Source organism: Heteronotia binoei, chromosome 2 (genome assembly GCF_032191835.1).
Source record: "Heteronotia binoei isolate CCM8104 ecotype False Entrance Well chromosome 2, APGP_CSIRO_Hbin_v1, whole genome shotgun sequence".
NCBI classification, from domain to species: domain Eukaryota; kingdom Metazoa; phylum Chordata; class Lepidosauria; order Squamata; family Gekkonidae; genus Heteronotia; species Heteronotia binoei.
In genome coordinates this window covers 19,565,205-19,578,455 of record NC_083224.1, presented here as the reverse complement: position 1 = coordinate 19,578,455, position 13,251 = coordinate 19,565,205, and the positions used below count along the sequence as shown (strand labels likewise).

Sequence of the window (13,251 nt, the reverse complement as noted above, 5' to 3'; positions counted from 1 at the left end):
TGCACAGGGCTGTTTTTGTAGAAAACACCCAGCAGGAACTCCTTTGCATATTAGACCACACCTCCTGACACCAAGCCAGCCGGGACTGCGTTCCTGTGCGTTCCTGCTTTAAAAAAAAAGCCTTACCCAAGGCTTCATCATAGAATGGGGATAGGGTTACTAAGCCCTGACCAGGGTGGGGCATGCTGACCCAAAATCCCGTTGCCTGACGTTTGGAAAAATTAAGAAAAACCTAAGCAGCATAAACATGACATCACTTCTGGGGAGAACCTGGAAGTGACAGTAGTAGCACTAGGAATGGCTGGAAAATCTATGGTTTACCATAGAGTTTCTGGAGATTCCTTAAGTTACCACCATCACTTTCAGGTTTCCCCCCAAATGATGTCATCACACTCACGCTGCTGCCCCCTTGTACTGCGTCAACACCCTCAGCCCTTCCGTCAGTTGCCAGACAACCCTAGTATGGCACCATGGTGCTGTAGAAGAATTCTGACCTTTGCTGCCCACATGGTTTTGCCAGACAAACTGATCTCTCCCCCCACACACATGCACATATGCTTTTATTAACTATCATGAGCCCTGATGAAGGGGAGCTGGAAGGGTTAACAGACCTGGAAGAGTTGCCAGCCAGTTCCTCAGCTGAACAAATAGCAGCTGGCCCATCGATCACTCTCCAGGCACCAGTGTCAGCTGTTGACGATAAATCTCCTCCAAGCCCTCCCCCTCCCCTCTCAAGAGTTAGAAGCAGGCTCTGGAAAGAACTTTCAGAGCGAAGACATGAGGCATGCTGATGCTTCAGCTCTCTCAGCCCTGAGTTCTAGCAGAGTCACTGCCATCCAGGGAGCAGGCTGATTGAGGCTCCCATATAGCTCCCACCCAGGACCTGGTAACCTTGTGGAAGCAACAAGTCTATTCTCTGGCTTGCATCCACGCTGCTCCCTGATTCCTGACCTGCTTGATCTCCTTGGCACCCTGACCTTTTGGCTTTTGGACTTTGACTTCTGATTCCGGTTTGTGATTCTGCGTTGGTGACTTGGCTCCTGCTCAACTTCCTGGTCTTTGACCTTGGACTGGCTTTGGACTCCTGCCTGCCTGCACCCTGAGAACATGACAGAAACTCTGGAAGGGAAGGCACCTTGTCTTCCATGGATTTCCTAGTATTTCATCTGGTTTGGCTGTTAAAGGAATGAAATGGAAACAGTAGAATAAATTTTTAAATTAATGACCTGGCTATTCTCCCCAGAAGGACTGGTATCGTGAAGCCTTATCAGATGCTCACAGAACCTAAAAGCGAAGGGAAGAGTCCCTGGGCAAGAGAAGCATATCACTGTTGCTTATGACCAGGGTTTTATTTGAGCAGGGCTGTCTTGGTGTCAGGGGGTGTGGTCAAATATACAAATGAGTTCCTGTTGGGCTTTTTCTACCCCTAAAAAGCCCTGTGCGAAACAATGGTGATGCCAGGTTGTGTGGCCTAATATGCACATGAGTTCCTGCTGGGTTTTTTTTCCTGCAAAACGGTAGTGCCCTTCTCTGATGCAAGGACCCTCTGGTTGTCCACGGAGCTTTGCTGTGCTGGAATGGGCATACAGTATGGGTAGAATCCTCTTTGCAGCAGTGGAGGTCTCCACAGTTTGTGAAAGACGATGTTTGGCTTCAATCCACTGTTTTTCTTTTTCAAACATTTCCCCTTATGGGTTCTCCACTAATGAAACTGGGAATTTCTTTTCAGAAAATAAACATATTAACTTCTAGGTTTCAAACACCAGCACAGCCTTGACGAAGAGAACAGCTGAATTTCATGGAATCCTATAGGGCTGCCAATTCCCCCCAGCCTCTGGGCTGAATTGTACCATAGAGTTTTCCCTCCCAAATTGCTAGAGCGTCCGGGAAAACCATAGAGTTTTCCTGGAAATACCTAGAGCGGCCGACGTGCGATGCTGCTGGCATGATGACATCACTTGTGGGTAATGTCATCACACCAGTGACATTGGGGGAGGTTCCCCTCGCCAGCCCAGTGTGGGCCAGTGGACTGGGAACCTCCCTGGTGGGAGAACCACTGCCTGGAATGGGGGCTCGGCAGCCCTAGAATCACAGAATCGTAGAGTTAGAAGGGACCTCCAGGGCCATTTAGTCCAACCCGCTGCACAACGCAGGAACTTCCCCACACACATACATCTCCAGTGACCCCTCCAGGCCAGTGACTGCCGATGATGGCAAAAACCTCCAAGATCCCTTGCTCAACTGGCCTGGAGAAAATCTGCAGACTGAAGAGTGCTTCAACACAACAGGTACATACTTAGAACGCAGACGCCGTGCTTCAAAGCTTGTATACGGCCGGGTTCCATGGACATGCTGAGCATGGTTTGCTGCCCTCCAATGGTGCACACCTGGTTTTCTTGTGCGGCTTGCTTGAACATGACGATGAGCTGGTTGGCAATGATGGTATTCAGGGCGGAGATGACAACCATTGGGAAGACGAAGGAGATGAAAGCATTGACCTGAGGGAGAAAGGAAGGACAGACAAAACAGGTCTTACAATCAACGATCCTGGAAAGTTGCAGCCAACTTTTATCTTTTTTTTTTTTTAAAATACATTAACATTACTGCATATAATGAGGCATCTGGCAAGGAACTAATTGACAGTGTGATTAAACAAAAGTCTGGAAAAATTTGAATCGGGAAATTATGCTTTCTTAAGGAGAAGTTGAGAGCAATTAATAGGAGAATATGCATATAGTTACACGCTAGCTAAAGATATGATAAATGGGAACGGAAAATGGAGACTGAATTGTTAAAGCCAATGGTTTAGCAAGGAGGTGGTGGGTGTGCCCCCCCCCCCAAGACCTCCGACTGTAGAGATTTTTCTGCAGGACCCAGCTTTGGAGGTAACCCTGTTCAGCTTTCTTTTGCAGGCACGAGAGAAGATAGTTAAAGTTGTAAAAATTAAGTGTGTAAAGATGTAAGTACGTGAAAGAAGTAGTTTTGAAAACAAAAAGAATATAATTAGGATTAGAACAAGAACAAGGAAAAGTGATACAGGGATTGGGTGAAATCGGGTAAAGAAAGGAAATAACATAAAGAGGAAGGAGTTTATTTATTTGTTGCTAGTATTCAGTTTGATCTGTAGAAGATAATAATCAAAAAACCGAAATGTATTTATATACGATGTATAAACATGTTGATATATGTACACTTAATAAAATATTAATTAAAAAAATAAACATTAATTAACAAATTAGTTCAAAAGAAAGCAAACCATCCATATAGAGGACTTTCTCATCAGCGGGGCAGTGCCCACCGAACAGTCTACACTGCAACGAGTTGTAAATTTAGCAGAGCATGGAGCAGGATTTCATATGTCTGGTGGTGGAAAGTGAAATCATTTGGCTGTCAAGTTGCAGCCAACTTTTAATTTTTTTTTAAAATATCAAAACACATTTAACATAAGTAGCATCCACATCGTTAACGATTAGCTGACTTCTTAAACTATCCACTAATGCACTAAACGGATAGATAAGTGGATAGATAAATCCTGTTATTCAGTGCACTAATGCACTAAATAAACTATCCACTAATGCACTAAATAAAGAGCACAGCAGTACTCAAGAGTATATCATAGATTTTGTATTAAGGATATTTGGTATAATATCATTTTCAGGCATATAACTTAATAAAGGAAACCATAACACTATAACTTTAGCTTAATACTGGCCAATTAGGGCATTTGGCAGGACTTTTTAAAAAGCAGGAACACATGAACGCAGTTCCGGCTGGCTTGACACCATGGGGTGTGGCCTAATATGCAAATGAGTCCCTGCTGGGATTTTTCTACACTCCCCCCCCAAATATGGTAAAAAAGCTTGCTTGTTATAAAGCAGGGGGTTGGACTAGATGATCTGTATGGTCCCTTCCACGATTCGATGATTCTAAGTCTTCCCTTAGCTTTGATTGCCACTGAGATAAAGTAGGTGGATATTTTTGTAGCAATAGTTAACCTGGCTGTTGATACTGATATTCATTCTTTAGTTTCTTTTTTAAAAATTGCTTTCTAAATCTGTCTGTTGTGGGAGAGGAAGGTAAGAGAAATTGTGAGCCGCTCTGAGACTCTTCGGAGTGGAGGGTGGGATATAAATCCAATATCTTCATCTACCTCACAGAGTGTCTGTTGTGGGGGAAGAAGGGAAAGGAGATTGTGAGCCGCTCTGAGACTCTTGGGAATGGAGGGCGGGATATAAATCCAATATCTTCATCTACCTCACAGGGTGTCTGTTGTGGGGGAGGAAGGGAAAGGAAATAGTGAGCCGCTCTGAGACTCTTCGGAGTGGAGGGCAGGATATAAATCCAATATCTTCATCTACCTCACAGGGTGTCTGTTGTGGGGGAAGAAGGGAAAGGAGATTGTGAGCTGCTCTGAGACTCTTCGGAGTGGAGGGCGGGATATAAATCCAATATCTTCATCTACCTCACAGGGTGTCTGTTGTGGGAGAAGAAGGGAAAGGAGATTGTGAGCCGCTCTGAGACTCTTCGGAGTGGAGGGCGGGATATAAATCCAATATCTTCTTCTTCTTATCCAGTAACAACTTTTCTGGAATTAATGGAATAAGATGATCTGTTTTTTTGCTCTATGTGTTGTGTAATTTGTTGCCAGAAAAAAAAAAAAGATATATTGGCAATTCCACCAACAGTGTAGGAAACCTTCACTTGCTCCACATTGTTTCCTAAGCCACAGCCATTTATATTGACTCCTCAAGGTTTTCAAGGCAGGAGATGAACAAAGATACAGTAGTTTGCCATTGCCTGCCACTCTACAGCGACACGGGACTTCCTTTGAGATCTCCTGCTCAAATACTTACAAGGGCTGACCCTGCTTAGCTTCTGAGATCTGACTATCCAGGTCATGTGTCTAGTCTACTGTTTAGTTCCCAAATTCCTCAAGATGACCTCCATGTAGGGTTGCCAATCCCCAGGTGGGGGCAGGGGATCCCCCGGTTTGGAGACCCTCCCCCCGCTTCAGGGTTGTCAGAAAGCAGGGGGAGGGGAGGGAAATGTCTGCTGGGAACTCTATTATTCCCTATGGAGATTTATTCCCATAGAAAATCATGGAGAATTGATCCGCGGGTATCTGGGGCTCTGGGGGGGCTGTTTTTTGGGGTAGAGGTACCAAATTTTCAGTATAGCATCTAGTGCTTCTTCCCAAAATACTCCCCAAGTTTCAAAAAGTTTGGACCAGGGGGTCCAATTCTATGAGCCACAAAAGAAGGTGCCCCTATCCTTCATTATTTCCTACGGAAGGAAGGAATTGAAAAGGTGTGCCGTCCCTTTAAATGTGATGGCCAGAACTCCCTTTGGAGTTCAATTATGCTAGTCACAGCCTTGATCTTGGCTCCACCCCTAATGTCTCCTGGCTCCACCCCCAAAGTCTCCTGGCTCCAGCCCCAAAGTCCCCAGATATTTCTTGAATTGGACTTGGCAACCCTACCTTCATGCCAACTCCAACGTTTTGGGGTTCCCCTAGAACTGTCATAGAGACGTTCAAATTGTCACTGGAAGAAGTCACAACTGAGTAGGGTTGCCAATCCTCAGGTGGGATAGGAGAAACAAGCCACGTGGGCATTCACGTTAAATCAACCTCAAATCCTTAGAAATTCAGATGTTTAAATACAATTCATAGAAATTACAATGTGACACAAAGTGCAAAAGAAAACTTACTCCCGAAACAATAAGTTCAGGGATGCGCTAATTGCCCTGTTTCACACGAGGCTTCAACGACGTCATTGTCTCTTGAATGTAGGAGCGTTGGGTCTCCAATATGAATGTTTTTAGTCATGATCGAAGCTCGTTGAAGCCTCGTGTGAAACGGGGCAATTAGCGCATCCCTGTTGCATCCTTCTGCCTTGCTACATTCCATCTATACATTGGCTAACAGAGAAGAGTTGGAGCAATGGACTCTGTTTTCACGGCATTACACACTACTCCCCGACTTCAATTTCTAGGAACCAATTGTCAGACATTAATATTGAACGTATTGCTCCAGGAGTAGTTTTTCTTTTGCACTTTGTGTCACATTGTAATTTCTATGAACAATTGTATATCTGAATTTCTAAGGATCTGAGGTTGATTTAACGTGAATGCCCACGTGGCTTTTTTCTCCTGTTCTATCTTTTCACGTTACTCTGTTTGGTTGCTAAATCCTCAGGTGGGGGCAGGGAATCCCCCAGTTTGGAGGCCCTCCCCCCGCTTTTGGGTCATTACAAAGCGGGGGGGGGGTAAATGGCTGTTGGACACTCCATTATTCCCTATGGAGACCAATTCCCATAAGCCGGGTATAATGGAAAATTGATCTGAGAGTATCTGGAGTTCTGGGGGAGCTGTTTGTTAAGGTAGAGGAACCCAATTTACAGCATAGCATCCAGTGCCTCTTCTCAAAAGACCCTCCAGTTTCAAAAAGATTAGACCAGGGGCTCCAATTCTATGACCCCAAAAGAAGGTGCCCCTATCCTTCATTATTTCTAATGGAGGGAAGGCATTTAAAAAGAATGCGGTTCCTTTAAATGTGATGGGTCAGAAGTCCCTTCGGAGTTCAATTGTGTTTCTCACAACCTTGCTCCTGGCTCCACCCCCAAAGTCTCCTGGCTCCATCCCCAAAGTCCCCAGAAATTTCTTGAAGTAGACTTGGCTACCCTACAACTGACTTACAGTGACCCCATAGGGTTTTCAAGGCAAGAGACTGACAGAGGAGGTTTGCCATTGCCTGCCTCTGTATAAGAACCCGGGACTTTTTTGGTGGTCTTCCATTCAAATACTAACCACAGCTGACCCTGCTTAGCATCTGAGATTTGTCAAGATTGGGCTAGGCTGGGCCACCCAGGTCAAGGCAACTTGGAAGATACAGGTTGAGAATTCTATCATCCTTCCCCTGACCAGTCCTACAGGAGACAGCTGAGGAACCCCTACATGGGCCTACCTCAGACCTCTGCCTGAGACCCTGGAGAGCTGCTGCTTGTCGAAGAAGATATTGGATTTATACCCTACCCTATACTCTGAATCTCAGCGTCCCAGAGCAGCTTACAATCTCCTCTCGCAGAGCTATCCTTGAAAGGACAGTTTCTATGAGAGCTCTCTCAGCCCCATCAACTTCACAGGGTGTCCGTTGTGGGGGAAGAAGATAAAGGAGATTGTAAGCCACGCTGAGACTGATTCAGAGAGGAGGACAGGGTACACATTTGTGGTCTTTTTCTTTAACTTCTCTCTAACCCAAAAACAGACACTCTGTGAGGCAGGTGGGGCTGAGAAAGCTCTCCCAGAAGCTGCCCTTTCAAGGACAGCTATGTGAGAGCTATGGCTGACCCAAGGCCATTTCAGCAGGTGCAAGAGGAGGAGTGGGGAATCAAACCCGGTTCTCCCAAATAAGAATCCATGCACTTCACCACTTAAGAACATAAGAGAAGCCCTGTTGGATCAGGCCAGTGGCCCATCTAGCCCAACACTCTGTGTCACATAAGAACATAAGAGAAGCCATGTTGGATCAGGCCAATGGCCCATCCAGTCCAACACTCTGAGTCACATAAGAACATAAGAGAAGCCATGTTGGATCAGGCCAATGGCCCATCCAGTCCAACACTCTGTGTCACATAAGAGAAGCCATGTTAGATCAGGCCAATGGCCCATCCAGTCCAACACTTTGTGTCACATAAGAGAAGCCATGTTAGATCAGGCCAATGGCCCATCCAGTCCAACACTCTGCGTCACTTAAGAACATAAGAGAAGCCATGTTGGATCAGGCCAATGGCCATCCAGTCCAACACTCTGTGTCACATAAGAGAAGCCCTGTTGGATCAGGCCAATGGCCCATCCAGTCCAACACTCTGTGTCACACAGTGACCCCCCCAAAAATTATATATATATATACACACACACACTTCACCAATACTGTCCTTGATGGGCCAAAGGTTTGCTTCAGAATAAGTCAGCATTATGTGTTCACAAAGGACCAAGTTCCCAAATGCTGGTGGGTGGTCTCCTCCCTGCATCATCTATTTCCCAAAGAAGAGACCCACACATCCAAAAAATTACAGGTAAATGACAGAGGAAACAAAAACCTTGTTGTTGTTCTTGTTCTTCAGTTGCACAGTCTGAAGGAAGGACAACGGCCTGGCCAACCTTGTTCTGACTTCATCTATAAACTTAGAAGGCAGACTTAAGCCTTCCTGTGCTTTGCCCTACGCAAGAATGCTGAGGGTCTCGGAATGTGCTGCCCTTTTCACCTCCTTCCTGGAATACACATTTGGGGTAACAAGCTTAGGTCAACATCGCTCTCTTCATTCTGCACGTTGTTAGTAAATGATTGTGTAAAGAATAGTGTCTATAAATAAAGCAACACAACCACTGTCGCTGAGACACAGGCAGCAGAGACAGACTGGTGTGAGAACACCAACCCTGAGTCGTGTGACATTCCTACAACAGTCGAGTCCGACTCTTTGCAACCCCATGGACAAAGTCATGCCAGGCCCTCCTGTCTTCCACCATTCTCCAAAGTCCGCTCAAATTCACGTTAGCTACATCAGTCACATTGTCCAGCCATCTCATCTTTTGCCATCCCCTTCTTCTTTTGCCTTCTGTCTTTCCAAGCATCAGGGTCTTCCCCAGTGAGTGCTCCCTTCTCATTTGGTGGCCAAAGTATTTGAGCTTCAGCTTCAGCATCTGACCTTCCAGGGAACAGTCTGGGTTGATTTCCCTTAGGACTGACTGACTGGATCTTCTTGCAGTCCAAGGGACTCCCAAGAGTCTTCTTCAGCACCACAACTCGAAAGCATCTATTCTTCTGCACTTGGCCTTCCTTATGGTCCCGGTCTCACAGCCATACATCACCACTGGGAATACCATCGCTTTGACTATACAGACTTCTGTTAGCAGGGGGATGTCTCTACTTTTTATTACACTGCCTAAGTTTGCCATAGCAAACCTACTGTTCATCAAAGGCATGGATTCAAGCGGCCGCTCTTTGAATGTCGGAGGGGGCCAAATCCTATCGTCCTCCAAGCTTCCCTGAAGTTGATAGCTCACCTGTTGATTAAAATAAGCCATTGATCTCTTTAGAAAAATAACCAGCAAGATGCTTTCTGGTTTCCATGGTGCGAGATAACACTTTACAACATCAATAAGATCTGATTTTCAGCAGTGGCCAGTTCATTTATCTTATTATTTTTATTATAGCTGGGACTCTCCTGATTCTCAGTTTTATTCCATCTCAGCTGGGAAGCGGTTTTGGTGTAAATTTTAATGACAGGTTGCTCTAGCCGGTGACCCAATTAGCCAATAACCTCTGCCCTAGAAAATAGGGATTGATTGGAGCCACAGATCTAAGTCATGACATTTCTAAAATCTAGTGTCTGCGGCGGTTCTTTTTTGAAGAAAGCAACGTGGAATGAAATTAACCAGCGGTTGAATCTAATAGAAGGCACTGCAAAAAAGCAAATTCAAATAAGGTCTGGGTGTACCCTGGCAAATTATGGATTGTATTTACATGGCCCTTTTAAACTGGATTGAAGACGATGACTGTTCTTGTGGAGGGCTGCTGTCTTACAGTTTGGTGCAATGGTTAAGTGCGTGGACTCTTATCTGGGAGAACTGGGTTTGATACCCCGCTTCTCCACTTACAGCTGCTGGAATGGCCATGGTTCAGTTATAGCTCTCGCAGAGGTGTCCATGAAAGGGCAGCTTCTGGGAGAGCTCTCTCAGCCCCACCCACCTCACAGGGTGTCTGCTGTGGGGGAGGAAGCTAAAGGAGATTGTGAGCTGCTCTGAGACTTTGATTCAGAGTTGAGAGCAGAATATAAATTCAGTGTCTTTTTCTTCTTCCACTGTGTTCTTCTCTGTGAACACACATATGAAGCTGCCGTATAGTGAATCAGACCATTGGTCCATCAGGATCAGTATTCAGACAGGTAGCAGCTCTCCAGGGTCTCAGATAGAGGACCTTCCCATAACCTGAGAGCCAGTTTAGTGTAGTGGTTAAGTGTGCAGACTCTTATCTGGGAGAACCGGGTTTGATCCCCCACTCCTCCACTTGCACCTGCTGGAATGGCCTTGGGTCAGCCATAGCTTTCGTTGGACTTGTCCTTGAAAGGGCAGCTGCTGTAAGAGCTCTCTCAGCCCCACCTACCTCACAGGGTGTCTGTTGTGGGTGGGGGGAAGGTAAAGGAGATTGTGACCGCTCTGAGATTCAGAGTATAGGGTGGAATATAAATCCAATATTTTCTTCTTCATCTTCTGGTGTGTGGTCCTTTTAACAGGAACTGTTGGGGATTGAACCTCGGACCTTCTGCGTGCCAAGCTGATCCTCCACCACTGAGTCATGGTCCCTCTCCAACAAAGGGGATTTGGAATCCATACTCAAGGAAGATTCAAGTTGTTTCTGAGGAAGTTTGCCTGCACATGAAAGCTCATAGCTTGAATAAGCCTAAGAACATAAGAGAAGCCATTTTAGATCAGGCCAATGGCCCATCCAATCCAACACTCTGTGTCACACAGTGGCCAAAAAACCCAGGTGCCACCAGGAGGTCCATCAGTGGGGCCAGGAAACTAGAAGCCCTCCCACTGTTGCCCCCCCCCCCAAAAAAGCACCAAGAATACAGAGCATATTTTTGTTGGTCTTACAGGTGCCACTGGACTAAAAAAAAATGTTCATATTCAAGAAAGTCACATGAACACACATACATGAAGCTGCCTTATACTGAATCAGACCATTGGTCCATCAAAGTCAGTATCATCTTCTCTGATTGGCAGTGGTTCTTCAGGGTCTCGGTCCTTCACATCACCTTATATCTGATCCTGAACTGGAGGTGCCAGGGATTGAATCTGGGACTTTCTGAATGCCAGGCAGATGCTCTACTACTAAACCTCAGTCTCTGCCCCACAAGTCAACAAACAATCAATGGAAGTAACCACCCACCCACCCATTTCATAGAACATTGATGCTAAAATCATATAGACCAGGTGTAACTTCTTCACCCAAAGAGTAATTAACATGTGGAATTCACTGCTGCAGGAAGTGATGGTGACTACAAGCACAGACAACTTCAAGAAAGAATTGTTTAAACACATGGAGCAGAAGTCCACCAGTGGCTATTAACCATAAGGGATAGATGGAACACTATGTCTGGGGCAGTGATGCTGTGTATTCTTGGGCAACCATGGGAGGGCTTCTAGTGTCCTGGAGCCACTGATGGACCTCCTGATGGCACCTGCATTTTTTGGCCACTGTGTGACACAGAGTGTTGGACTGGATGGGCCATTGGCCTGATCCAACATGGCTTCTCTTATGTGACTCAGAGAGCGTTTTCGCACTAGCGTTTACTCCGGCATAGCACCCCATTTACCTCCGGATCTTTTCCTGGTTTTCGCACCTGTTGCTCCGGCGCTGCGGTTTGCTCCAGCGCTTCAGGGGTTTCACACCGGAGTATGTTTTTCAACATGCTTCCGGAGTTTTTGAAAACCTCCGGATCCACACCGGATCCACTCCTCGGAGTTTGCTGTGGGAAATCCATCCACGCCGGATCGACTGCTTTGTGGGCGTCACCCTCTCCCTTTCCGTCCTCCCACCCCCATCCACCCCTTTGGCCAATCATCAGCCGTTCGCAGGCGCTTCCCAAAAGTGCCCGCATGGCCATTTTTTTTTAAACTTCATATTTCTTGCGTAATAGCGATATTTCGAAATTAACAAATAGAAACACCCCCCCCCTCCTGGAATAGCCTCAATTGCCACTTCAATTGGTTTCGTTAGAATTTTTTTTTATTATTATTGACTTTAGTTGCGTTATTTCGCTGTTGCGTTATCTTGCAACTACATTATACATTGTTGGGGGGGGGGGAAATCTAGTGCCGGCGCGGGCCAAAGCGTTCATGTGTGTGTGTTTTAAAAAGGCAATGCCTCCCTCAGCTGTGCCACCAGCATTTCTGGACCTGCACAAAATCGCCATGTATAAAATGGGAAGTTGGAGTCCTGCATTCTTCTCCCTGGCTACATTCCGCTTGGTTAGAAAATAGACGCGAGCTCACTCTTCACACGCGCCACAGAAGGGGAAGGAGAGAATGGGGTGGGGGGGGAGCTCTGGCGGCAGGAATCAGTCAGGTCCCCGTTGCAAGCGCCAGCCGGGGAGGGGGAAGAGCGCGGAGGAAATCCCAGCTTTGCCACCCGGGAGGGAGCGAGGCTGGGAAAGGAAGAAGCTGCCACACACACACACACACACACACACACACAAACCCCTCGATTTCTCTCTCTTCGTTATTGGGGTATTTCGCAACTTCAGAATTTGGGGGGGGGGGGAATCTAGTGCTAGGATTCTCCACTGTGAATGCTTCTGTTAATACATAAAGGGCTGTGGAGGATACTACAGCTGCAGCCAATCCATGAGCAGAAGCAGCACACGTGATGCGGTTTGTCCACGAAAAGAAGGGGAAGGAACAGCTTTGACTGCTCGATGTTACGTTGTTACGTCCTTACGCAACCAGACTTGCGCTTAAAAAAAAAAAGATTGACAGGGCATCGAACTCAAGTCGATGCCAGTGGGAAAACGATTTGAGCCAGGGCTTCATGGAAAGCGACTCCGCAAATGAGTCCATGTGCGAAAATGAGGAAAATGAGCCGGACATAATTGCGCCGTGGAATAAGGGGAGCAAACGCTAAGTGCGAAAACGACCAGGGTGTTGGACTGGATGGGCCATTGGCCTGATCCAACATGGCTTCTCTTATGTTCTTATGTGACTCAGAGTGTTGGACTGGATGGGCCATTGGCCTGATCCAACATGGCTTCTCTTATGTTCTTATGTGACACAGAGTGTTGGACTGGATGGGCCATTGGCCTGATCCAACAGGGCTTCTCTTATGTTCTTCTGTGACACAGAGTGTTGGACTGGATGGGCCATTGGCCTGATCCAACATGGCTTCTCTTATGTTCTTTTGTGACACAGAGTGTTGGACTGGAGGGGCCACTGGCCTGATCCAACAGGGCTTCTCTTATGTGACACAGAGTGTTGAACTGGATAGGCCTTTGGCCTGATCCAACAGGGCTTCTCTTATGTTCTTCTGTGACACAGAGTGTTGGACTGGATGGGCCATTGGCCTGATCCAACATGGCTTCTCTTATGTTCTTTTGTGACACAGAGTGTTGGACTGAATGGGCCACTGGCCTGATCCAACATGGCTTCTCTTATGTTCTTAAATTCTGGGACAAGCATTAACCCACTTACTGT

General features: G+C 46.4%; 1 protein-coding gene across 1 annotated transcript in view; it reads right to left on the bottom strand.

Moving 5' to 3' along the window:
- NTSR1 (neurotensin receptor 1) overlaps nucleotides 1–13,251 on the bottom strand; it is a 205,018-nt gene that overhangs the window by 29,050 nt on the left and 162,717 nt on the right. The window contains exon 2 of the mRNA XM_060230639.1: nucleotides 2,297–2,498. Within this exon, the coding sequence (XP_060086622.1) occupies nucleotides 2,297–2,498 (202 nt within the window). The remainder of the gene's footprint in view (nucleotides 1–2,296; nucleotides 2,499–13,251) is intronic.